The sequence below is a fragment of the Jaculus jaculus genome, chromosome 5 (assembly GCF_020740685.1).
Source record: "Jaculus jaculus isolate mJacJac1 chromosome 5, mJacJac1.mat.Y.cur, whole genome shotgun sequence".
In the NCBI taxonomy this organism is placed as follows: Eukaryota; Metazoa; Chordata; class Mammalia; order Rodentia; family Dipodidae; genus Jaculus; species Jaculus jaculus.
Window position 1 is genome coordinate 165,767,639 of NC_059106.1, and position 26,459 is coordinate 165,794,097.

The 26,459-nt window shown below is 50.7% G+C and overlaps 1 protein-coding gene across 1 annotated transcript in view; it reads left to right on the forward strand.

Annotated features, from left to right (window-relative positions):
- Positions 1-26,459, forward strand: part of Umodl1 (uromodulin like 1) — a 118,398-nt gene that overhangs the window by 63,511 nt on the left and 28,428 nt on the right. The window contains exons 22-23 of the mRNA XM_045149210.1: positions 2,140-2,320; positions 2,654-2,771. Coding sequence (XP_045005145.1) covers positions 2,140-2,320; positions 2,654-2,771 — 299 coding nt within the window. The remainder of the gene's footprint in view (positions 1-2,139; positions 2,321-2,653; positions 2,772-26,459) is intronic.

Sequence of the window (26,459 nt, forward strand, 5' to 3'; positions counted from 1 at the left end):
GGGCTTTTAGAATTTTCCTCAAAGATTCATGAGAGTAGAAATGAAATATTCCTTGCGAACCCTGCATGCCACCATGGGGTTAAGCAAATTCTTCACATGGGAGAGAAGATTTGCTCCCCTCAGCCACCCTGAGAAGTGCAGCCTAGGAGCTGGAGAGAACGCGGCTTTACTGTTCAAACCCCAGCACTCGGGAGGCAGACGTGGGAGGATCGCTGGGAGTTTGAGGCCAGCCTGAGACTGCATAGTGAATTCCAGGTCAGCCTGGGCTTGAGCATACCTCAAAAAATAACTAATAAATAAAAAGAAAAATAAAGCACAAGGTGCCACGTTGAGTGTGAGAACTGGAGCTCAGAGCACCCGCAGTAGTGCCCGGCAGGCGTGGGGGCCACCTTAGCTCTCAGGAGGTGGAGACCCGGGGTTTCCATGGCAAGCTGGCCACCTAGACGTGCCCTGGGCTCAGCGAAAGACCTGCCTCCGTAAATAAAGAGGATGACTGAGGGAGATGCCTGGTGCTAACCTCTGGCCTCTGCACACACTTGTGCGTGCGTGCACACGCACATACACGCTCTGTCTCTACACAGCCATCTCACAAGCACACCAGTCCTAGTGGATGAGGGCCTGGCCGGCCCCGTCAGTCACCCCTGAGACCACAGTCTGCAGCGCGGGGAGGTCGATGCTATTTTCTGTGGGGAGTGCATGTCAGCACAGAAGTGTGTATTGACAGTTTAAGAAAGAACCCATCGGATGCTTGCCCCTGAATGTGTGCCTCCCGCAAACAGGCTTTCAGCTTCCCCGCTTTCGGGCTTTTGGAGGTGTCCCATGGCCGTGGCTTTAATAGTCCACCCACTTAATCCATACTCAGTAGATCCTCGCTGGGCAAACACGTGGGCAGCGGACGCTCATGCCCAAGGGATGTGCACAAACCCAGGGTGATTACGGAGGGCAGTGGGTGCTCCTGGTGGTAGCTGATCTGGGTCTCGGAGCACTGGGGGTGCTGCCCTCTGCCGTGCCTGGGTCATGCAGGCACCAGGAGAGCTTGAGCTTCTGTGGGTGGGCGGTGCTTGTGCTGGGAAGAAGGTCGGCACCTTCCTCTTTGGGGCTAGGTCCTTTTAAACAAAGGCCAAAAGTCGCGTAGCATCACCGGATGGTGCCGTCAGCCCGTGTTGCTGGGATGACCCTCCCTACCAGACATAGTTGAGGGGAGGATTGGGGTCCACCGAAGCTTATATAGATCCACGGTCCTTTGAAGTTTCTTCCCTTACCTGATGGCAACATGTGTCATCAAAGTTCTGTTCTCTTCCATGGCTGGATAATATTCCATTGTGTAAGCTGGGCACGGGGCCTCACACCTGTGATCTTAACATTCAGGAGACTGAGGCAAGAGGATCCCTGAGAACTTGAGGCTACCTAGTGAATTTCAGGTCATCCTGGCATGTTGTATTCGACTCTGTCCCCAAAAGCCAAAAAGCCCCCCAAAAATAAAAGACCATATAGGGCTGGAGAGATGGCTTAGTGGTTAAGATGCTTGCCTGCAAAGCCCAAGGACCCATGTTTGACTCTCCAGATCCCATGTAAGCTAGATGCACAAAGGTGAGGCAAGCACAAGGTCGCACATGCCCACGAGGTGGCGCAAGCATCTGGAGTTTGATTGCGGTGGCTGAGGCCCTGATGTACCAATTCTCTCTCTTTCTCCCTCCGTCTTCCTCTCTAACAAAAAAAAAAAAAAAAAAAAAAAAAAAAACCAACAAAAATTTCATTGTCTGGCCAGGCCACAGTTGGCTTGTCTGTTTGCCTGCTGATGAACATTGGGGCCAAACCCAAGTTCTCCCTGCTGTGAGCACCATCACTGTGAATTTGGGTGTGCAGGGAGCTATTCGAGGCTCTGCACAGCCCCATCTCTCAGCAGCAGCTCTCACCGCATGCTGGGCATACTGAGCCTCACGGCCTCCCTCTTGTGGGCTGTGTCCCCGGCTTTGCTGAGATACAGGTGTGTGCACACACCTCCCAGGGCCTCGATTCCACGGAAGGCAGAGCAGCCGGCTAACAAGGGGAGGGCCAGGCAGCGTTTTCCACGGCCAAGCGCACCTCGCAGCTCCCCGGCTCCGGAGCTCCTCTCCCCGTCACCCATGTCACCCGCAGGTGTGTCTTCGTGCGCAAAGCCAGGCCTGAGGACCGGTTCTGTGGTGCTCATTGTGGTGGCTGGAGTGGCAGTGGTGGCAGGCGCAGCGGCAACAGCCCTTGTGATCTTGCGCTGCCAGAGAACGGGCAAATACAGCCTCAAAATCCGCTCGCACAACGTCGGCTACCGCGCGTTCTCCGCGTAGGAGGCCTGCGGACCTGACGGCGGGTGAGCACGTGGGGACGGGGGCACCCGACGCCGCACCGCGCGTGTCTCGCTTCCGTCACCTGTGGGGACAGCAGAGCGGGCTTGACAAGGGGTAGATCTGTGCATGTCACATTTGTGATTCCCAACTGACGTGCCCCCCCCCCCACACACACACAAAGGTGGCTGAGAGCAGTCAGAGATGGACAGGCACCACACACAGGTTAGTGGTGGGTTCTGCCCCATGCCGTGGAATCCAGGGGTCAAAGGAAGTGCAGTGGGGGTGGTGAGGCCAGGTCACTTAGGTGGTCCCCAGTCTTGTCCCTGCAGGCTCACGCTCATCCTTCATATCCTGGGAATGGAGCTGGGTCCACTGTGTCATTATCCCGCTCTGGCTGGCATCGATAAGCTGGACACTGAGGCCTTTCAGTACGGAGATGACCTGCCAGTCTGTCACACGTATAGTTCACATCGCAGAATGCTTTATTTGCATGGGAGATACACGCATCCTCCCACAGACTTTACACCATCTCTACATGCCTTAACATGCCTGATACAATGCAAATGGTATGTCAATAGTTAATCACATTGCATTGTAATTTTTTTTTTTTTGAGGGCTGGAGAGATGACTGAATCAGTAAAGTGCTTGTCTCACAAACATGAGGACTTGAGTTAAATGTCCAGAGCCCACATTAGAAAGCTGGGTATAAGCTAATATTCCCCACCCTAGGGACAGGGACAGATGGATCTCTGGGTTTCGCTAGTAAGCCAGTCTATCTTAATTGGTAAGCTCTAGGCCAATGAAAGATCCTGTCTCAAAAAGAGGTGGGTGGTGGGCTGGAGAGATGGCTTAGCGGTTAGGCGCTTGCCTGTGAAGCCTGAGGACCCTGGTTTGAGGCTCGATTCCCCAGGACCCACGTTAACCAGATGCACAAGGGGGTGCATGCGTCTGGAGTTCGTTTGCAGTGGCTGGAAGCCCTGGTGCACCCATTCTCTCTCTCTCTCTCTCTGCCTCTTTCTCTCTGTGTCTGTTGCTGTCAAATAAATAAGTAAAAATAAACAAAAAGATTGAAAATAGAGGAGGCTGGTATTTCTGAGGGTAACATCTTGTCCTCTGACCCACACGTGCTTGCACATACATGAGTGTATATCCACACACACATATGTGTACAAACATGCACATGCATGTGCGTACACACAAAGAATACTTTCTAATATTTTATTTATTTGAGGGGGTGGCAGACATAGAATAAATGGGAGTACCAGGGTCTCTAACCACTGTACACGAACTTCAGCCACATGCACCACCTTGTGTATCTGGCTTACATGGATACTGGGGAGTCGAACCTGGGTCCTTAGGCTTCACAGGCAAGAGCCCTAACCACTAAGCCATCTCTCCAGCCCATGAATACTTTTTTTTTTTAATTTATTTATTTGAGAGAGACAGACACACAGAGAGAAAGACAGATAGAGGGAGAGAGAGAGAATGGGCGCGCCAGGGCTTCCAGCCTCTGCAAACGAACTCCAGACACGTGCGCCCCCTTGGGCATCTGGCTAACGTGGGGCCTGGGGAACCGAGCCTCGAACCGGGGTCCTTAGGCTTCACAGGCAAGCGCTTAACCGCTAAGCCATCTCTCCAGCCCCCATGAATACTTTTGATCTATGGTTGGGTGTATGGCTATGGAGCCTGCTGACATGGGGGACCCCACTCTGAACTTCTTTCCCGTATGAAGACTAACCCCATGACTGCCTTCCCCACACAGGTGCTGTGAGTGGAGTGAATTCGTCAAGCACCGACTGGAGACCACCAGATGGAGCACCGTGCCGGCACTTGGATGAGCCCCCTCCATGGTGATAGCAACCTCTGTACCTGCCCCAAGAGGCTGAAGTCAGGCAGGTCCCAGTCCACCCCCAACCCACCCACCGGGCAGGCGCAGGGCTGCTGGAGCTGGGGACAGAGTACCGGGCTTGGCCCGGGTCACCCAGCACCGCGGCGCTCTCTCCCGTCGCCAGAGCACACGCACAGCCCAGCCTCCCAGCCCTTGTCGCGCAAGCCGCCCACGTGACCCTTGCTCCCTGGCAGCCGTCACCCTCACCGTCACCCACATAACATGTCACATCTTCAAAGACGTCGGGCAGCCCTTGTGAGCTCTTGGTCCACCTTATGAATCCATTGCTAATGTTATTTTCAGTACCGTAGATTTTTTTTTTTAACTTGCTCCTGTGTTATAGGGGGATTTTTCTAATAAGTGAAAATCAGGACATACAGACACACCATGTTTCCAAGCATGCCCACAGCCATTTCTCACATAATCCCACTGAGGGGACAGGCCTGATTTAGCCAGGGTCCCATGAGAAAGCAGAGAAGGGGTAGATGAGTTACTCATTTACAGTAGTCACTCTAGAATCTCCTGCATTTTACCATGTTCACAGATATGTTTCTTTATTTGAAGCAGCAGAGTAGACTTGGTCGGAGAGCTAACAGCCAAAAGCTTACCATTGTCCCATGTGCGCTCTTAGAATTACAATGGGGTCTTAGATTTTGATTCATGATATTAATTCTGTTGAATGTAATTGTCACTTGCAAAATGTTTGGGGCAAGGAGTATTTTGACTTCTGGATATTATTAGAGTCAGAACGACAGGGAGTAATACGTGTGGAGAGCTAATTTTGAGCAATAAACCTCACGTGGCCTGAAGTGTGACTGGCTGTGCTCATTCTCCGTGTGGCTCAGTTCACATCAGGCTCATTGAGCGTCCCCGAGCGCCGGGGCTGCACCAGCCACTCCTGGGAGACACGTCTCTTGTCCTTCCCAAGTCACATCCCTGTGTTCCTGTGTTCCGCCCTCATCTTAGTGCCTTCTGCTGGCTGTTCTTTTCTTTCTTTTTTTTTTGTTTATTTTATTTATTTATGTGAGTGCTATAGACAGAGAGAGCAAGAGGGAGAGAGCGAGAGAGAGAGAGAGAATGGGCGCACCAGGGCTTCCAGCCACTGCAAATGAACTCCAGACGTGTACACCCCCTTGTTCATCTGGCTAATGTGGGTCCTGGGGAATTGAGCCTCAAACTGGGGTCCTTAGGCTTCACAGGCAAGCGCTTAACCGCTCAAGAGGCTGAGATAATGCCAGTGTTGAGCCCAAGTCCTGATGGCTCCTTGGATCTGAGAATCCTGTCTTTCGAACTTTCACTTTGGTTTCCCTGTACTTTCAGCTGACACACTGCATCCAGTCATTGGTGCTTTCTGTCTAGTGAAAGGGTGCTCTCCCTTCTCCCTAGCCCTCCCTTATGTTGATGAAGGCTTCCTGACTCACACTGGCTGGGTGCTAATTTCAATGCTCCAAACAAGATGGTTAGAGGGGCAGAGCCTGGTCATGCAAAAGGGGTACACATTCAGATCAATAGAAGATGAGAGTCAAAGTAAGTTCTGAGAGAGACAAGTGCATTCAGATGTGAGGTATTCCTGTCCTAGTCCATCTGTCTATCATCCATCCACCCCCCATTCATCTATTCATTGGTACATCCACTGATCTATACACCAATACATTCTTTAATCAATCCACGTATCCATCTGTCCGTCAACCATCTATTCACTACCCATCCAAACATCAATCCATTGATCCATTTACCACACACCAATTCATCAATCCACCTATGCACCCATTAACTAAGTCATCCATCCATCCATCTATTTTCCCATCTTTCCATTTACCTATTTGTCTATCCAGCAACCCACCCACCAATCCTCCTGTGCATCCACCTAACTCTGGAATATTTATTGAGTTCACATTCTTTTTAAAATTTCTTTTTGGTTTTTTTGAGGTAGGATCTCGCTCCGGTCCGGGCTGACCTGGAATTAACTATGTAGTCTCAGGGCGGCCTCGAACTCATGGCGATCCTCCTACCTCTGCCTCCCAAGTGCTGGGATTAAAGGCGTGCGCCACCACGCCTGGCTTTTTAGAAAAAATATTTTATCTGTTTATTTATTTGAGAGATAGAAAAAGAGACAAAGGGAGAGAGAGAGAGAGAGAGAGAGAGGGAGGGAGGGAGGGAGAGAAAGGGAGAAAGAGAATGGGCATACCAGGGCTTTTAGCTACTGCAAACAAATTCCAGACACATGCACTTCCTAGTGCTTGAGAGGCCCATCCTTTAAACTCTACCTTCAGTTTCCATGTAATTTCAGTGGACATGATGCATCCAGTCACTTGTGCTTTCTGGAATATTAAAAGTGTGGTCGCTCTTCCCTCCCCTTTTGTTTTGGTCTTTCAAGGCAGGGTAACACTCTAGCCCAGGCTGATCTGGAACCTGGGGTTAGTCTCAGGGTGACCTCAAACTCTCTGAAATCATACCTCTGTCTCCCAAGAATTGGGATTAAAGGTGTGTGCCACCATGCCCACCTCTCTCTCCCTTTTCTTGTTTCCTTGGCTTATGTGGGTACTGGAGAATTGAACCTGGGGCCTTAGGCTTCTTGGGCAAGCACCTTAACCACTAAGCCATCTCTCTAGCCTGAGTCCACATTCTTATGTGGACATTATAAAGACAAAAAGAATGTGATATAATCCTCGCTTTCTGTCTTCACAATCCCTCTGAAGAACACCTCTGTGAATGCTACATGCAGTAAGCCAGGCCTTAGGATGAAGGGAGAGGGGAAACACAGAGATATGCCCGCATGCTTGCTATTTATCAAGGCAACCTCTGTATCACTCTTCCTGCTGGCTTGGTTATAGGGATTCACTCCAAATAGTATTGAATCTGGAAGGGTGGAGGTGGCTTGTGGTGTTTCTGATAAAGATATCACTCCCAGGGTTGGACAGCACACAGTCTGTGAAGCCAAACTTCAGGGCCCTGGAGACCCCCAGAGGTCTGTTTACACAGCGAGGAGCCCGGGGGTATCCCACTTATGGGAGGAATTGGTGGGCATTTTCTCACTCCGCTCTCACTGGTACCTCCAAGCATGACGTTCTCACTTTACAGCTGAGGCCACTGGCGATGGTAGACAAGCTTCCAAGTGTATGTGGTGGAAGCAGAATTGGAGTCAAACCTATTTGGTGCTCCCAGTGCCTCCTGAGTCAAAGGAGGAAGGCTTGGAGAACATCACATCACACCGTAGGTGTAGAGATGGCCCAGGGGCTCCTTGAGATGGGTGGCTGTCATCTGTTGTGGTCCCAGGTCCCTTGAAGTCCTTAACCTGATCTTCTTTTTTTTTTTTTAATTTTTATTTATTTATTTGAGAGCGACAGACACAGAGAGAAAGACAGATAGAGGGAGAGAGAGAGAATGGGCGCGCCAGGGCTTCCAGCCTCTGCAAACGAACTCCAGACGCGTGCGCCCCCTTGTGCATCTGGCTAACGTGAGACCTGGGGAACCGAGCCTCGAACCAGGGTCCTTAGGCTTCACAGGCAAGCGCTTAACCGCTAAGCCATCTCTCCAGCCCCTTAACCTGATCTTGTTGACCCAGGATCTCAGGGTGTGATTCAACCCACAATGGAGGAAGATCTGTTGGAAAAGGGTATGTTGGAAGGGAAAGATATGGAGGAGAGTATAATGGAGGTGGAGTGTCTGATGGAAGAGGATCGTTCGAAAGAGGATTTGGTGGAAGTGAGGATCTGATGGAGGTAGAGGGTGTGATGGAGGAAATCAGTCACTGGGCTTCAATGCATGGTTTGGCCAGGTTGCAGCTCTCCATCACTACCACTAGATGGCGGCCTAAGATGGTCTGTGGCATCCGTTTGTGTCTGCTGCAAGGATGGCCCGGTCTCTTGGGTGTTCCTTATTTTCTGGACTTGAGCCTCCTGCTCTTAGGCAAAGAGGCATCTGAAATTGCTCTGCAGGCCTGTGTCTGCTGGAGTGGCACCTTTGAAGGGTCCTCAGAAAGTGGTGCCAGTCGTTCAGGATGGGATCAAGCCGTCACTGCTGTGTGCTGAGTTATTGCACATGTGGGTGTGTTGAGGAGTGTGTGTGTAAACGGCTGCTTGTTTGTCCGCCCTCCCTCCTAATTTCTTGGAGATAAGGGCAGTGGGGCCAGGTGACTAGGATTTCCCAGCTTGTTGCCACCCCACTGGGCCACACTGGGGTCTCTACCTTTCTGCTCCTACCCTGTGAAGACAGCAAGGCTGTCAGGGACTCTGGCCAGACTACTGGAGACTAACCCACAGACGAGCCCAGGCCTAGTCCCCAAGTGGGCATACCCAGCTTAGCCCAGACCCGGTCCTCCTGCCCACCTGCAGCCACCCGCCATCACCCATCAGAGGTTAAAGCAGAGGAATGGGTGCCCCCCCCCCAACACCCAGCACAACCCCAGGGTGTTTCTGGCGGCGGGGGCTATTAGAGTCCACCCATCCTAGGCCTTTGACTTCTTAGGGTCTCTAGTCCACTGACTACCTTGGGAGCCTGGGCAGGGAGGTGGGTAGTGAGGGTGGAAGCAGGTGGTGTGGCCTCTGGCTCCTTATGTCCCCATGCTGAGCTCCCGTTGCCGCCCCTGGGAGGGAATCGGCCACCTGCCTTGCGCCAGATGCTCAGAAATGAGTTGTCTTTTACAAAGCTGCCCATCTGCTCCCTAGGGGACTGGCTCACTCCAGCCCCTTCCTCCTTCTAGTCTGTTGGGGGCCAATCATCTAACTTCCTTCCATTGATCCCCGGCTCCCGGCAGCCCACAGCGTGGAAGTCTCCTGGGGATGACTCCCGTTGCAGAAGTCCAAAGCTTTGCAGGGCCGGGCTGGGGCTTACAGGAAGTTAGATCCAGGGGGGCAGCTCCAGAAAGGCTCCTTTGGTTCTTTGGTTCTACAAAAGCACCCTGAGCTCCCATCTGTGCGGAGGGATGGTGCGCCTCACAGAAGTGGTGTCCATTGACGGGAGTGTATGGCCTCTAAGCTGCTCTCAAGGTTCTCTTTGGAGCAGCAGGGCCTGGCTACTTCTGGGCTGTCACAGGGATCCCATGTCATAAATTATTTATTTATTTGTTTAGAGAGAGAGAGAGAGGAAGAGAGAGAATGAATGCACCAGGGCCTCTTGCTGCAACGAACTCCAGAATCATGCACCACTTTTGTGCAGCTGGCTTTATGTGGGTACTGGGGAATAGAACCTGGGTTGCTGGGCTCTGTAGGCAAGCACCTTAACCACTGAGCCATCTCTCCATCCCCCATTGTTGTAAGCTCTGAATGAGTTCCGAAGGTACTCACAGAAGTTTCTAGGCTCTTGTTTCCCAGGATGAGGAATGGGACTAGAGACACAGTTAGGAAACAGAGATGGTTTATTAAAAAGAAGAAAAGCACTCCAGAAAATGAAAGCAGGCCAGCGAGCTGGGAAGAGGCGGATACCCGCAAGTCCCTGGTCTTGGACCTTGGGGAGCTTTGCAGGTCCTTTACGCAGCGCCGGCGCTCCTGTTCGTATATGTTGGGCTGCCCGCCCGTGCAATGTTGTCACTGTAGCCAAGCATCGGGGAAGGTTTCCAGCCTCCTGGTTTGCCACCACCTCCTTTTATGCTCTGATCTTGATGTGGTCTCCTCCTGTTCCCCTGAGCCTGGAAGGAGAGTCTATGAGCCTGGAGAATGGGTGCGCTAAGGACTCGAGCTGCTGCAAACAAACTCCAGATGCACGTTCCATCGAGTGCACCTGGCCTTCCGTGGACGCTGGTGAACCAAACCTGGGTCATTAGGCTTTGCGGGCAAGTGCCTTAACGGTGGATCCGTCTCTCCAGCCCCTCTTCAGATGCTTAACACTGAGTTTACAAACTCAATTTATCCCATTTTGCTTTGTGAAGCATTTTACCTGCATGACCGAAGTTTGAAAAGAATGCAGACATCTCGGGCGGTCTCATTGTTTGTGTGGGTTTTGGTGGTGGTGGAGGTGCCCGGGCTGCAACTCAGGACCTCAGAAAGGCTCCGTGCCACACCTCCAGCCCCTAATTCCTTCCTCCGCCGCTGGTGGCTTCCAGTGTGTAGCAAACACTTGACTCTGTTTACCTGTTTATTTTACTCCTTCCACACCTTCTCACTTAACACCACTGAGGAGGAAGGACGTGTTGTCAATCACAATGAGCTATGTGTGTAACAGGCCGAAGCCGGAGCCTCTGCTGCAGTAAACCCGGAGAGACCGCTGCGGAACGACCTGGAAATGCCCCCATGGAGGGCATTGCTTGCTTGCGCCTCACAGCAAGGCCGTATGGCAGATTCTGCTGCTGCACGGGGCTGGTGGCCTTGGCCTGGGTCTGAGAGCTGGGATTGAACCTTCCAGGCCATTCTGCTGTACTCTGCTGAACCCTGCCTACACTCCTGGCTGAGGAGCCTGTCGCCCATCCACACACATGATCGCATGCTTCCATCTGATTGGTCCAGCATCTCCTCATCTCCAGAGCAGAGCTCGTGTCTTCTCAGCACCAAGCTCCAAGCTCCTCCCACCCAAGGGCCTCCACTGTGACAAGAGAGTCTCCACGTGCTTTGCCAGTGCTGAGGTTCTGAACATGGAATGAGGATCCCTTATCCAATCCATCTCCAGCCATCCACCTGTCCTCTGGACCTGTCCTACGCTAACACCTGACCACCTGCTCTGTCCGGGGAACATCCAAAGGAGGGTACCATAACCTGGTCATACAGGACTGTGGGTTTTCTAGTGGGCACTTTCCAGACTCGTGGTTTCTCAGGTGAGACAGGAATATAAAAGCATGTTGAGGGGCCTAATCCAAGTTAGGAAAGCAGTGGCTGAAGTTTACTGATCTTAGTGGACAGCAGCCATATCACTTACACCCGACAGTAGGGTCTAGATGTCCCTGTCTCCATCCCACTGGAGGCGGGGGTGGGGGCAGCTGGGAACTTGTAGTGACAGCATGATGTCAGCCCAGACTGATCCTGTCCCTCTGCAGCCTTCCATTGACATCAGCTCAGCCTGGGTTGCCTGTTGCATTTTTATTTTTAGATGCAGTACAGGCACCTGCTCACCTGTCCTGTGGGAGCTGGCTTCTTTGATACAGCTTTTAAGAATGTGTGTGTGGGGCTGGAGAGATGGCTTAGCGGTTAAGCGCTTGCCTGTGAAGCCTAAGGACCCCGGTTCGAGGCTCGGTTCCCCAGGTCCCACGTTAGCCAGATGCACAAGGGGGCGCATGCGTCTGGAGTTCGTTTGCAGAGGCTGGAAGCCCTGGCGCGCCCATTCTCTCTCTCTCCCTCTGTCTTTCTCTCTATGTCTGTCGCTCTCAAATAAATAAATAAAAAATGAACAAAAAATAAAAAAGAAGAGTGTGTGTGTGTGTGTGTGTGTGTACACTTGTGTATGTACATATGTGTGCATGTACATGTGGGTGTGAAAGGCTGGGGATCTTCAGGCCTTTGTCTCCTGAATGCTGGATTACAGCTGTGTGCCACCATCGCCAGCACTGATATGGTGCTGGGATTTAAACCCCAGTCCTTATTCTTATATCAAAAGGGTCTCTGGGGCTTTTTGGCCAGGTAATCTAGCTGAATAGTTGAGCTCCAGGTTCAGTGAGAAACCCTATCTCAAAAGAAAATAAAAAAAAAAAAAAAAAAAAGCTTAAGGGATAGAGAGATGGTTTAGCCATTAAAGCATTTGCCTGTGCAACCTAAGGACCCAGGTTCAATTCTCCAGGATGCATGCTTCTGGAGTCTGGTTGCAGTGGCTAGAGTCCCTGGCATGCTCATTCTCTCTCTCTCTCTCTCTCTCTCTTTCAAATGAATGAATGAATAAATAAAAATTTTAAAAAGAAACAAAGTGAAGAGTGATTGAAAAAGACACCTGAGGTTGACCTTTGGCCTTCACACACACACACACACACACACACACACACACACACACACACACGAGTACCCATACACATATATGCATACCGCATACATACGTGCATAAAAAAACACCAGATATAGCCAGGCTCAAAGTCTCAGGTGTGTGGAACCAAGTGATTTCCATTAATCCCTCTGCAAGATGACCCCCTGACACTGCCAGGGCCCAGGAACACAAGGACATGTTTGCCTGATGAGGGAAGATTCTAAGGGCTGAAGTAGCATCGTCCAGGACCTCCAAGAGTTAGTCCCGTGGCATGTGTAGGTTATGAACCCTCCAGTCATCCCTTGCTGACAAAGGACACATGGTCAGGTCAGCAGGGGCGGGAAGTGAGGCTTTAGGTCCGATTTTCCAGGCATGCCCCACTGGGTGCTGAATTCTCAGAGATATTTCGGGGCCGTGGGTTCCAGCCCCTTCCCTGGCTTCCACTCTGTTTCCTTTCATGGTGGGAAAGTTGCCCCAACCAGGACATCCAGACAGAGCTGGACAAAAGGACCAGAGGACATCAGCCTGGGATTCCTCAGCTGTGTGGAGACAGTAAGTGTTGTCCTATAGAGGGGACAGGGCCGAGAGACTTTCCTTGGTTATTTTTGAGTCATATCTTACACTTCTCTAGAGATGTTTGCAAATATTCATCCCGGGGTAGCAGAAATAACCACCAGCCCAGGAAAACCCAGCATGGTAACCATGGTGATTCAGCAGCGGGCTGAAGCCTCAGGTGGACGCAGGGAGTCCCGTGCTATCCAGGGGCTGGAACTGTGGCGAATCGAACTGATTAAAAATCTTTCCAGCATTGCAGCCAGAATGCTCAGTACTTCTCCAAGGACACATCTGTCCACGTTTCAGAAGTTCTGAATCCCCAGTAACAGCAATAAATTGTAGCATTGGAGCCCAGGTCGGGTTCCAGGAGGGACCTTCACGCAGCAAGACCTGGCCACTGGTCCTGGGTGTGGGGCAGCCAGAGCTTCCTTCCCCAAGGCCAGACTCAGGCTCTGCTCGGGTTTCCGTGTCTCACGGCTGGTGCCGTGGAACTCAGCTACTGCAGGGCTCTCTGGTCTCCTCTCTGATTTTGTGATGAGAGAGGCAGAAACAGAGATAACCATACATTCCGATGCTCCCAAGCGGAACCACTGTGCAGAACTCTCAGTGGGAAATTAGCCTAAACCCTGGACAGCACACATGCCCACAGGTTCAAGACCTTCATCTGCAGCTGCCTGTACGGTTACTGATTGTGCCCTGGGAAGGTCCTGCCCGAATGAGCTCCAGTCAAGCAGGTGTGAGGGGAGGCTTGGAAGGGCAGGCCTGAGTGGGGGGCCATGTCCCTATCCAGGTGGGAAGATGTGTGTGAACCTTCTTGGCCCTGTGACCGAACACCTTGGGAAGGGCTGTAAGCGTGGCAAAGCTGCCGGACACAGGGCTTCCACAGAGAAGATGGCAGTGGGAGACGCTAAGTGTCTCAGGAGAGAGGTACGCAGGGCATGGCTGATGGCTGGCCACAGGTCCACGTGGAAGTCTGTTCACTTATCTCATCTCTTTGGTCTGGCTGGGTTGGAGTGATATCAGCTGAGCATCCTTAATCAAAAGTCCAAAGTCTAGGGCTGGAGAGACTGCTTAGTGGTTAAGGTTAAGGCCGGCAAAGCCTAAGGACACATGTTCGACTGTCCTGATCCCACTTTAGCCAGATGTACAAAGCTGAGGCATGTGCAAGGTCGCACATGGGATAACCTGCTCATTTTCTGATTTCATAACCCAAAGGCTAGGTATGATGGTGCGCACCTTTAGGACCAGCACTGGGGAGATTGGGGTAGGAGAATTACCATGAATGCAAGGCCAGCCTGGGGCTGTAAAGTGAATTCCAGTTCAGCTGTGGCTAGAGTCATACCCTGCCTATAAAACAAAAACAAAAACAAAAACAAAAACAAACAAACAAAAAAAAACAGCAGCAACAAAACCCATCTGATTTCATAGCCCAGAGGTCAGCTTCACATTGACTCAAGGTCCTTAAGGTGCGAGTGGTCAAGACTCGAATCCTTTCTGCAGATATCAAAATCCAAGGTGGACCCTTGGTGCTTCAGGTGACTTGCTTGGAAGTACGTGGATCTTAAGTGCAGCCAAGGACACGAGTTTGACCTTGTGTTCTGGCTCCTGCCTCAGGCTGCAGAGGGGTGTCATCCCAGGAAGGTCAAGGTGTGGAGATCAAGATGGAATCACTTGTGTCATCCTCAACACAGAGTTCACCAAGGCTCTTGTGCAGGATCTCATAACAGGAACACGCAAGCATGCATAGCCAGAGCCAGAAGTTGGTGTAGAAATCCCCGCAAACTCCAACATCTGCCAGCACTGCCTGTTCCATCTTGGACAGACAGTATTCATGTTAGCACTGTGGCCAACAAGTCTTGTTTCACAATATTTGTTGTAATTGTCTCATCTTTTTGTTTATATTTATTTATTTATTTAAAGAGCAAAAGACAGAGAAAGAGGCAGATAGATAAATAGAGAGACAGAGAGAGAGATAGAGAGAAAGAATGGGTGCCCCAGGGCCTCCAGCCATTGCAAATGAACTCCAGACGCATGTCCCCCCTTGTGCATCTGGCTAATATGGGTCCTGGGGAATTGAACCTCTAACCGGGGTCCTTAGGCTTCACAGGCAAGCGCTTAACCGCTAAGCCATCTCTCCAACCCTAATTGTCTCATTTTTGTTTTCAAAAACTTACTCTAGGAGCTGGGAAGATAGCTCAGTGATAAAGTGATTGCCTTGTAAGCCCAGAGCCCATGTTAAAAAAATAAAAACAGCTCCACATGGTGATATATGCCTGGCATAGTGCTGGGTAGGTGGGGACAGGTGACTCAAAAAAAAAAAAAAAAACATGGATGGCAGGCTGGAGAGATGGCTTAGTAGTTAAGGCATTTGCCTGCAAAGCCAAAGGACCCAGGTTTGATTCCCCAGGACCCACGTTGGCCAGATGCACAAGGTGGCACATACGTCTGGAGTTTGTTTGCAGTGGCTAGAAGCCCTGGTGTGCCCATTCTCTCTCTCCCCCTCTTCCTCTGTCAAATAACTAAATAACAATAAAACTTTAAAAAAATATATTAAAAAAACATGGATGGCACCTGAGGAAGAACACATAATGTTGTCCTCTGACCTCCACACACACATGTGCGTGTGCACATGCATCTACACACACACACACACAAATTAATACACATATACACCGCACACACATAAAAACTTCCCTTTGTCCCAAGCTCCTTGAATACGCCCATGGTTTACTATGGCATACATATTCCCGTTGCAGTGGTCCGCCCATCCCTGATGGATGTCAGTGCGCTTTGGAGGATCTCAGTCTCTCTGGTTGCGATGTTAAATCGACAAGGTCAATATTTGCTGAGCGCTTAGGCAGCCGTTGTGGGGCCCGCAGCCCTGTCGCTAGACACCTTGTTATGGAGTGGGAGGCATGAGGCGCTTGAAGCCAGCCTGTGGGCCCAGAGAAATGCCAAGGAGCCTCAGGAGTCAGGGACTGTGGGAGGCAAGGGGAAGGCAGGCATTTCTGCAGAGCAACCAGGGAGGCCCCTGCCCTGAACCTGAGCTTGTCCAGCGTCAGATAGCAGGGGCGGGCATGTCCTTGGGCCTGGCCACATCCTGCCACCTGCCCCTCTGTTAGTCAGATTGTCCCTGCTGCTCGCTGGCCCAGATCCTGTGGCTCCCCGAGTCTGCTCTCCCACAGCATTCCACAGACCTCCAGGGCATGTTGGGTAACGGGGACTCGGGGCTTCTCTCCCGTGTGCTTGCTGTCAGACCCTGCAACACGCTGTGGACACAGAACAGGGAGGGACTGTCCCTGTGTTTTTGCAGCCAGCCTCTGTGCCCCGAGCAAGGCCTCCCTGCACTTCGGGGAGACAGCACACCATATGGGGGTGATGTCCAGCCTCTGCTCTACCATCTTTTCCTGCCTTCATGAAGCTTCCCCTGGAGACTGTAAGCCAACGTAGCATTCCTCCCGTCACTTGCTTTTGGCCGGGTGCTTTGTCCCAGCAACTTAAAGGTAACTACAACAGGGTCCATGCGAACCCCGTCCCCAAACTTTGGATGATCTGAGGTTCAGATGACCCAAGCATCAACTCAGGTGCTGAAGGGATGGCTTAGCGGTTAAGGTGCTTACCTGCAAAGCTAAAGGGTTCAAACTTGATTCTCCAGGACTCACGTAAGCCAGGTGGACAGGTGGCGCATCCATCTGGAGTTCGCTTGCAGTGGCTGGAGGCCCTGGTGCACCCATTATTTCTCTCTTAAATTAACTAAAAGAATTCAACTCAGATGTCTCCTGCCCAGTTCTAGGGTCAAAGGATCCATCTTACATTCAGAAAAATTCTCCAGATGGTGTCTTCACACAGAGCTTCCTTCTCCCCCAGGAGAAGCTACCTGACCAGCTCGCACTCACAGGCAGCGTCCAGCTCTTCACGCCTGGGGACCCTCCACTCCTCTTCATATCCACCCAGGTCTGCCTGAAGTGGGGGACAGATCAAAGCTGACAGGGCCGGGGGGTGGTCTGGAAGCACAGGAAGAGAGGGGTCCCCTAAACCTGTGTCTGCCATGGCCAACTTTGCCCTTCATCAGTCCTGCCAGCTACAGACTTGTTCTGTGGATGTTTCTGGAGTCTGAGGTCCGGATCTTTGACCCCGAAGGGATTGGGGGGTTGCCACCTCAGTAGGGATTAGGGAGCAAAGGAGGAAGTCTGTCTGCTCAGGGTGTGTGGGAGGCGGGCATGTGGACGGGCTCTGATTTTATCCCTCCGGTTCTCACAGCTGCTCATGAGGATGAGAAGCCCCCGATGTGTCCCAGACTCTGGGCTCCAGTGGCACTTATAGGTGCAATGTCCTCCGCCACACTTTCTTCTCAGTGAGGTCACCAGTGAGTGGGGCTCTGGGCCACCTGCCACTTGCCACGTGCAGCTCTTTGTACTGCAGTCCCATTGAGGCTGGGGACTGTGATCTTTTTCACTCCCTCCACTTCGTGTGAAGAGGCCACACCCCAAGATGGCCTTCTCCACATGGCTGGAGGACAAAAGCACACGCAGACACCCCCAGCCCTGCTGGCCAGGGGGCATGGCAGCGCAGGAGTCAGCAGACTGCCCAGGCTGCAGCCGCGGAGACCGCGCGGTGACCGTGTCCCGTGGCCTGCAGGCGAGCTAGTCTGCCCCTGCTGCGCTGGGGACAGGCCCCTGTCCTCCCAGGTGCTGGCTTTGCAAGGACTCAGCTGCCTGTGCCCGGTGCTTCCTGAGGCACACCATCTGTATGGCAAGAATCCTCCCCTTTACAGCCCCATTTAATCCTCAGGACACCTAATGAGGTCACCCTGCTGGTCCTGTTCCCAAGGCCTTGATAGGTCAGCATGAACAGAGCTGGCCCAGGTCCACGGGGTTAGGCCAGACCATAAGGAATGTGGAGGGCTGAGGAGCAGCTTCCCCTGGGCGCTCTAGCCAAGGACCGTGAGTGGAGGACGGGTTGAAATAACACACACTCATTTTCATCTTTCATGGGGCCACAGTCAAGGCAATTCAGAGCTATGATCCCCAAAGGCCAGGACATGTGACTCCTGGCCAATCCCAGGGTCTCCGGGTCCCCTCCAGAGGCAAGTGAAGTCTCTCTGGAATTCTTCCCTCTGCTCCTTTCTTCTGTCACCTGTAATACGTAATGGTCCTCGGTGACTGTACTGGGCCTGCTGGACCTTCCAGAATGGCCTCTCGACAAAGGGTCAGCTGAGCCACAGTTTATACCCCTCCCCTTTCTGGGTAGGATACCTACTCCAGGTCTCAGGACTGGGACTTGGAAAGGATCACTCAAAGCTGGTGCTCCTCTTGCTCCTCCACATCCCGCCAACTCCAACTGCTGGCTGGCCGAGCTGGAACTGGTGCGTACTGGTGTTACTAAAACACTATAGAAACTTAGAGTTAGCAACACATTAAAACAAGGAATTCATCCCTTCCTAATTTCATGACTGCTGCCTGGCTTTCACTGTTATTCACTTCTTTTCAATGTTCTTGTTGTTTTTTTTTTCAAGGTAGAGTCTCACTCTAGGCCAGTCTCAGGGGGGCCTTGAACTCACAGTGATCCTCCTACCTGTGCTTCCCAAGCGCTAAGATTAAAGGCGTGTGCCACCACACCCGGCTCATTTTAATTTTTTAAAAATTTATTTATTTTTATTGACAACTTCCATAATTGTAGACAATAACCCATGGTAATTCCCTCCCACACCCCACTTTCCCCTTTGAAACTCCACTCGCCATCATATCGCCTCTCCCTCTCAATCAGTCTCTCTTTTATTTTGATGTTATGATCTTTTCCTCCTATTATGATCGTCTTGTGTAGATGTGTCAGGCACTGAGAGGTCATGGATATCCAGGCCATTTTGTCTCTGGAGGAGCACGTTGTAAGGAGTCCTACCCTTCCTTTGGCTCATACATTCTTTCCACCACCTCTTCCGCAATGGACCCTGAGCCTTGGAGGATGTGATAGAGATATTGCAGTGCTGAGCACTCCTCTGTCACTTCTTCCCAGCACCTTGATGCCTTCTGAGTCATCCCAAGGTCCAGCCAGTTGCGGCACGTGGACAGCTAGGACCAGCCCATTCTCAAGAGATTGGTAGTACAGACATTGAGGCAAGCTTCTAATCAAGGCATGAGCAACTGAATCACTGGTTGTCAGGATTTAAGAAAGTAATGATGAAAATGTCAGGCTAACACAATTAACCTATCATGTGCCAAGTTCATGGCTATTCCACTGAGTGGCTTGAAACATTGTCAAATCATGGTTGAATTACAACTGCATGTCAGCTACAAGAATCTGGCAAAAATTAAAAAAAAAAATGAAAGGCTTCTGTGTGAGCTGATTGACTATGTGAATTACAATAAAAGTATAGCCTATTTTATTGTTTATAAGTTGTTTCCTTTCCATTAATAAAGAAAAGCAGAATAAAACAATGTTCCTATAAATCCAGGTATCTTTTTTAAAATTTTTCTTATTTTTGGTTTTTCAAGGTAGGGTCTCACCCTAGCCCAGGCTGATTTGGAATTCACTCTATATTCTCAGGGAGGCCTCAAATTTACGGTGATCCTTCTACCTCTGCCTCCCGTGTGCTGGGATTAAAGGCGTGTGCCGCCACACCTGGCTTCTAGATATCTTTTTATAGAGATCCAGTTAATAGTTAGCAATGCAGCATTGCATGGCCATCTTCCCGTCCATCCTCAACCTGAGGCTCAGGTCCCCCCATGCTGAGTCAGTCATGTGTCCCAGCACCCCCTGACTGTCCCTGTGATCTTGGTGTCACAAACATTTCACTCTGTTTCCCACTGACCTGATGTTCTCTTCCCCAGGAGGCTGTCCTGGCTGTGCCCAGGGAAGGTAGTGGTCATCAGCGTGCTTTCTCCTCACAGGGATCATACTCGCCTCTGTGTCTTTATCGTTGGGTCACAGCTGCCTTGTGATAGTGTGTTTTTCTACCATGCCCCAGAATCAACACAACTGCACACCATAGGTGCTCAATAAATGCTTACTTGATGGGGCTGGATGAACATTTGTGCAGGAAAAGGATAAAGCCTTGATTCTCTTCCAGGGCATGAAAGGAAAGAGAAAAGGAACTACAACCCCAGCATCCACAGCGTGCTCAGGACCAGGGGGTAGAGTTCCTCTGGACATAGCAGAGGTCAGAGGTCAGAGGTCAGAAGTCGGAGGCAGTCCTCCAGATTGGGTCGCTGTGGCCAGAGGCAGGAGAGAGGAGTGGTGGATGCTCAGGGCTTGGCTCAGTGCTGAGTAAGATTGTAGTGATTTTTTTCACTATGGTAAAATATATATTAAAAAATTTAACCAGGGCTGGAAAGATGGCTTAGCGGTTAAGGTGCTTGCCTTCAAAGCCAAAGGACCTAGGTTCGACTCCCCAGGACCCACATAAGCCAGATGCACAAGGTGGCATGTGCATCTGGAGTTCGTTTGCAATGGATGGAAGCCCTGGCGCACCCATTCTCCCTCCCTTTCTCTCTCTCTCTCTTTCTCTCTTTCTGCCTCTTTACCTCTCTCAAATAAATAAATAAAAATAAAAATATTTAAAGAAAACTAACCAGAGGGCTGGAGAGATGGCTCAGTGGCTAAAGGTGCTCTCTTACAAAGCCCGTCAGTCTGGATTCAGCTTCATATGCAGTGCCAGAGGCCCTGGTGCATCCACTCTCCCTTCTCAAATAAATGAAGACAATTGAACAGAGAAAGTTTTGGTGGTGCTCCACTTCCTGTGCACCCTTGGGTTGCGAGTGTACTTTTGGGCGTCGTTGCGTGGGTGCTCAGCGTGTGGCCTCTCTCCCTATGGCGGTCTCCCTGCGGGTTTGAATCAGACACCCCCCCCCCATAAACTTGTGTTCTGAATGCTTGGCTGATGGGAATTTGGGAGGAGGTGCGTTGTCAGGGGCGGGCTTTGGGGTGTTCTAGCCAGCTCCCCCTTGCCAGAGCTCAGCTCACTCTCCTGATGCTGTTGTCCACCTGCTGGGGCAGAGGTGATGTCAGCCTCTGCTCTACTGTCCTCTCCTGGCCATCATGGAGCTTCCTCTCGAGAGTATAAGCCAAAACAAACAGCTTGCCCCCCACCAGCCGCTTCGGGCCAGGTGACTACAGCACACCCCGTATTTTCACCTGGTAGAACAAGGACCTGTCGCCCCGTTGTCCCTGTGCCCTCGTTTATACTCTTGTTAGTGGACAGTCCACTTTCACATGTTTAGAGTCCCACAAGGCACCGCATCATGTTTAAGCAGGTCTTTTGAAATCACCATTTAATTGAAAAATAGTTTTTGTAACTACTCCCCTTGTGAACATCGGGCACTAAAATGACCCAGTGGATATATTGCTTCTTCCTCCTGCTTCTAGAATGTGCTATTTGTACTGTGATTGCAGCATTGTTTTAGTGCTGTTTTTATTTATTTGTCTTTCCTCCTCACTGGACAATAAGGTCCTTGAGAGCACGAACAATATCTATTCATCTCAGAACCTCAGCACAACGCCTGGCGCTCGGCGGCAGTTTCACAAACGTTGGGCCATCGCTAATTTTCTGGCTCCCGACTTACTTGCTGGTGACAGAATGATGAGAACATGAAAACACAAGCACTAAACATGGGTCTGGACGTGTCCCAGCAGATAGACCAGATAATGATGTTTAAGGATGCCTTCTCCCCTGTCTCCACCTTCACCCTCACCCTCTCGTTCAAAATGCTGCAAGGAGCCGGGCGTGGTGGCACACGCCTTTAATCTCAGCACTTGGGAGGCAGAGGTAGGAGGATCACCATGAGTTTGAGGACACCCTGAGACTACAGAATCAATTCCAGGTCAGCCTGAGCTAGAGTGAGACCTTACCTCGATAAACCAAAATTAAAGTAAAAATAAAAAAAATATTTAAAAAATGCTGCAAGGGGAAGATCAACAGGAGCCACCACGGGAGGCTCCAGTGACCCAGGAAAAGCCCCCTATGAGACCCTGACTTTGGCCGCCTTCCAAGGGGCCTTGTTTGGTGGAGCTGTGACCCGACACCTTGGGTGTGTTTGCAAGTGAATGAAGGTGACTGTGGGCAGGATGGAGGCCGGGTCACATTTGGACCAGGTTTTAACTGCTCTGGAAAGTCACCCTGAGTCTCGTATTGGCCACTGATCTTATAGGGTGCACTGAGGAGGTAGCTGAAAGGATTTCCTGCTCTTTGGGGTGCAGAGATGTCCTGCCAGAGCTCCAAAGTTCTGCACTGGTGGTTTCTCCGGGGGCTGGGCTAGCAGAACCCCTCACAATGGTGATAGTGTTCTCAGCTCTTCTGTCAACGAGGATGTGGAAATATCTCTCTTTTAGCATTTTGCATTCAGAACAATGGCCTTGGCCATGCCTTGCTGACCTTTCTCTAACTTTCTAAGCCTTGCAATGTTCAGACGTTTAGGAAAATGTCCACAGTGTGCTTTCACGACAGTTTCTACACAAATAAATTAGGAACCAGAAATACAGTCACCCCTTCCAGTTAGCTTTTACCTCTTACAGAAGAGAGCTCATTTCAAAGTCGGGGCTCAGAGGCATGGTAAAAAAAAACATTTGCGGCAGGCATGGTGGCGCACGCCTTTAATCCCAGCACTCGGGAGGCAGAGGTAGGGGGATCACTGTGAGTTCGCGGCTACCCTGAGACTACACAGTGAATTCCAGGTCAGCCTGGGCTAGAGACCCTACCTTGAAAACCAAAACAAAAACAAACAAACAAAAAAAAATTGCTCGTAAAATCAAAATGAAGTCCATTCTCCTGTTTTGTGTTTTATTTAGCAAATATTCATTAATCACTTGAGTCAGAGTGAGGTGAGCTCTGCTTCCCATTGCTATGGTGGGCGGCTGATGGAGAGGGGACAATGTCTGCCAAATGCTCACCCAAAGAGAGGGGGACAGTGCCCATCAAATGCCCACCCAAAGAGCGGGAGACAGTGCCCCCTGAATGCCCACCAATTGGCTCTAGATCATTTTTCCTGTGCACTTGTGTTTCGGCCAGAGCTTTCATTTAAGCAGGGGATCTTTTGTCCTAGAGAGGCTCTGTAACATCAGTTATAATTCCCTCAGGCCCCTCGATACAGTTGGTGACCATGGGCCACTCTGACCCCCAGAGATGCCTGTCTCCCACATGTGACAGTTCTCTGAGTGACAATCCTCTGTGATTCTTGGGGACAGCACTGCAGTGGTCAACAGTGTGAGTGGGGACGAGAGATGACTGCCTTGGGAAGTAGCCAGACCCTCTAGGCATTGGTAAGGGCCTGCTGAACTGCAGAACTACAGCCAAAGTGACTGTCTGGGTTGGTGGCCAGGGTATCCCAGCAGTCAGGGAAGAACCTGTCTGTGCCTCGAGACTAGGATCTGATGAAAGAGGCCCCGCCAGTGGGGAGAACTGTGGTCTGGTGACTGGACGAGGGGACCTGTGATTTGGAGGTTATCTGGGGCTAGCCAGGCGTCGAGGTGAATCTGAAGGGGATAGGGGAGGGCCTGTTCCTCAGGAAACGCCCTGTGACTCTCCAAGGAGGACAGGCCACACAGCTGCTTCAGAACATTCCAGGTCACCAGCTAAGAGGCCCCCCTGGACTCCACCTCCACTGGAGGTAGCATGATATCACTCATGTATTTAAAAAAAAAAGCTGTCACTCCAAGTGATTAGAGCTTCCTGGAAGTATGAAGCTTGACTTTAACCATTTCAGAAATAACTCCAAGAAAGTAAGCTAGCATTGTGTGAGAAGTTTCATTAATTCTTCCAGATGATTCAGCTACCATTTGGAAAATTACTACTTTGGAATATCTAATGACATCCTAACACTTGGGAAAATTGATTTAATCTCACTGATAACATCCCCCAAAGTGTGTGTGTATGTGTGTGTGTGTGTGTGTGTGAGAGAGAGAGAGAGAGAGAGAGAGAGAGAGAGAATATGAGAAGATTATGCATGAACCCAAAGATGAGAATTGAATCTGGGTTGGCAGGTTTTGCAAGCAAGCACCTCTAACTGCTGAGCCATCTTCCTAGACCTTCAAAAAATTGTTTGTTTTTAAAACTTTTTATTTATGTATTTATTTTGAGAGAGAGAGAGAGGAAGAGAGATAATAGGTGAACCAGGGCCTCCAGCCACTGAAATGAACTCCAGATGCATGCACCCCCTTGTACATCTGGCTTACATGGGTCCTGGAGAATCAAACGAGGATCCTTTGGCTTTGCAGGTAAATGCCTTAACCGCTAAGCCATCTCTCCAGCCTGTTTGTTTGTTTTTTGAAGCAGGGTTTTACTGTAGCAAAGGCTGCCTTGAAAGTCCTCAGAAGCCATAGGTTGGCCTTAAAATCATGGTGATCCTCCTGCCTTGGCATCTCAAGTGTTGAGATACAAGGCACACACCTCCACACCTGGTTAAGAATTGATTTTTAGGGCTGGAGAGATGGCTTGGCAGTTAAGGTGCTTGCCTGCCAAGCCTAAGGACCCATGTTCAACTCTCCAGATCCCATGTAGGCCAGGTTCACAAAGGTGAGGCAAGGTCAAGGTCACACATGCCCACTAGGTGGCACAAGCATCTGGAGTTTGATTTCAGTGGCTGAGGCCCTAGCACACCAATTCTCTCTCTCTAAAATTAAAAAATTAGTTTTACAAAGTGTATGTGTGTGGTATTCATGTGTGTATGGATGTACTTGTGTGTGAGGAAGGTAAATGTCAAGTGTCTTCCTCAATCACTCTCCAACTTATTTTTTGAGACAAGTTCTCTCACTGAATCTGGAGTTCACTAATTCAGCCCACCTAGATAGGCAGCCATAGCCGTGGATCCTCCTGTTTCCACCTCCCTAGTACTTGGGAGTACTGGATATTTTAATATGTGGCATTATAGCCACATACCTCCGTGCCTGTTTTTTTTTTTTTTTTTTTTTTTCTCCCGAGGTAAGGTCTTGCTCTAGCTCAGACTGACCTGGAATTCACTGTGTAGTCTCAGGGTAGACTTGAACTCTCTGCAATCCTCCTACCTCTGCCTCCAGTGTGCTGGGATTAAAGGCATGTGCCACCATGCCCAGTTCATGCCTGGTTTTTATGTGGGTACTGGGGACCCAAATTCAGGTCCTTGTGTTTCCAAGGCAAGCACTTTACTGACTGAGCCATCTCCCCAGCCTCCCAAAAATTATTTTAAAAATAAAATGTGTCATGATTTGTTTTCAGTCAATGTTAGATGGGCACACCTGTTTTATATGCCTGCATAGCTGGCGCCACGCACCACCTTCTCAGGTGAAAAGGGACAATGAGTGGAGAAAGCGAAGGATGCTCGGCTCTGAGCCCTGGGCTTGTGACTCGGGAATGTCCTCACCAGCTGTTCTTCTCCGCCGGCTGTCCTCAGCTGTTCAGAACGGCCTTCGACCTGCGGGAGCCCCTTCCGAGCTCCACGGACGCTCTGTGATTCCCGGCAGCTCTCTCAGAAACGTCCATCTCTGTCCCCCGGAACCCCGGCTACTTATCTGGACACCACGCCCCCTCATCCCGCCCACGTCAGGACCTCCTCACCGCTGAGTCACAGCCTCCCATGGCTTCTCAGTTTCCACTTAGACAATCTCACCTGATTTTTTTTTTTTTTTTCATTTTTAAAAAGAAACGACCTCACCAAATTGGAGGTTGATTATATGAGGCGGTGACAAACTTCCTTGGTGGGAGGGGGCGGCTTTCCTGGGACAACCAGACGCCCCACCCACCGGCCATCTTACTCATTGGATACCCTAACCACTGGACACCCCACCCACTGAATACCAAATCTACCAGCTCTTACCCCCACCCATGATGGACATACAGTGTGTATAAACTTAAGTCCAACGCAGACCCAGCGCCCCATCTTCTGCCCTCTAGAAGGTGTCCTGTTGCTCATGTCCCAGAAAGCGCCTTCTCTTTCGGGCTTCTGCGGATCGGCCACACGATCCACATTGCTTCACGGTCCATCATGCCGTGTGTCCCAGCATGCAAGGCAGCTGTGTAGGCACAGAACTGCCAGTCACCTGTAAAAGTCTAGGAGGCCACGTTTCCCATTTCCCATAGCTTCGGACCCCTCACGGGGCCTGCTCCCCCCCCCCCCCGCCGCCCCCCAGCATGAACATCCTAGCAAGCGCATAATAAAGTCAAGACCAATATCAGCATTTGCAAATGTCAAGTTTCCTTTCCATTTTGCATTTCCCCGCTCCATGCGCCCCTCACAGATCATAAGCACAGACCATCAGCTGTTCTTTTTTAAAAAAAAAAAAAAATTTATTTGACACAGAGAGAGCATGGGTGCACCAGGGCCCCCAGCCACTGCAAACAAACTCCAGACGCATGCTCCACCTTGTGCATCTGGCTAATGTGGGTCCTGGGGAATCGAACTGGGGTCCTTTGGCTTTGCAGGCAAACGCCTTAACTGCTAAGCCAGCTTTCCAGCCCCCATCAGCTGTTCTTAGGCACATCAGCCTCTGAGCCTCTGGGGACCAGCTGGTGCCTGCCTCATAGCAGGTGTTGGAGGTGATTTCCTGTCTCTTTCTGGGATGACAAAGTAGCGCACGCTTGAAGAGTCTACATCCACACATGCAAAAACCAACACTACGGAATCTGCCCGACTCTTGGCAGGTGTTGCAGTCAGGTTCACATTGCTAGCAGAAATCACATGACCAAGAGAAGCTTATAGGGAGAAAGGGCTTATTTTGGCTTACAAGACTCTAGGGGAAGCTCCATGATGGCAGGGGAATACGATGGCATGAGCAGAGGGTGGACTCACCCCCCTGGCCAACATAAGGTTGACAATAGCAACAGGAGAGTGTGCCAAACACTGGCAAGGGGA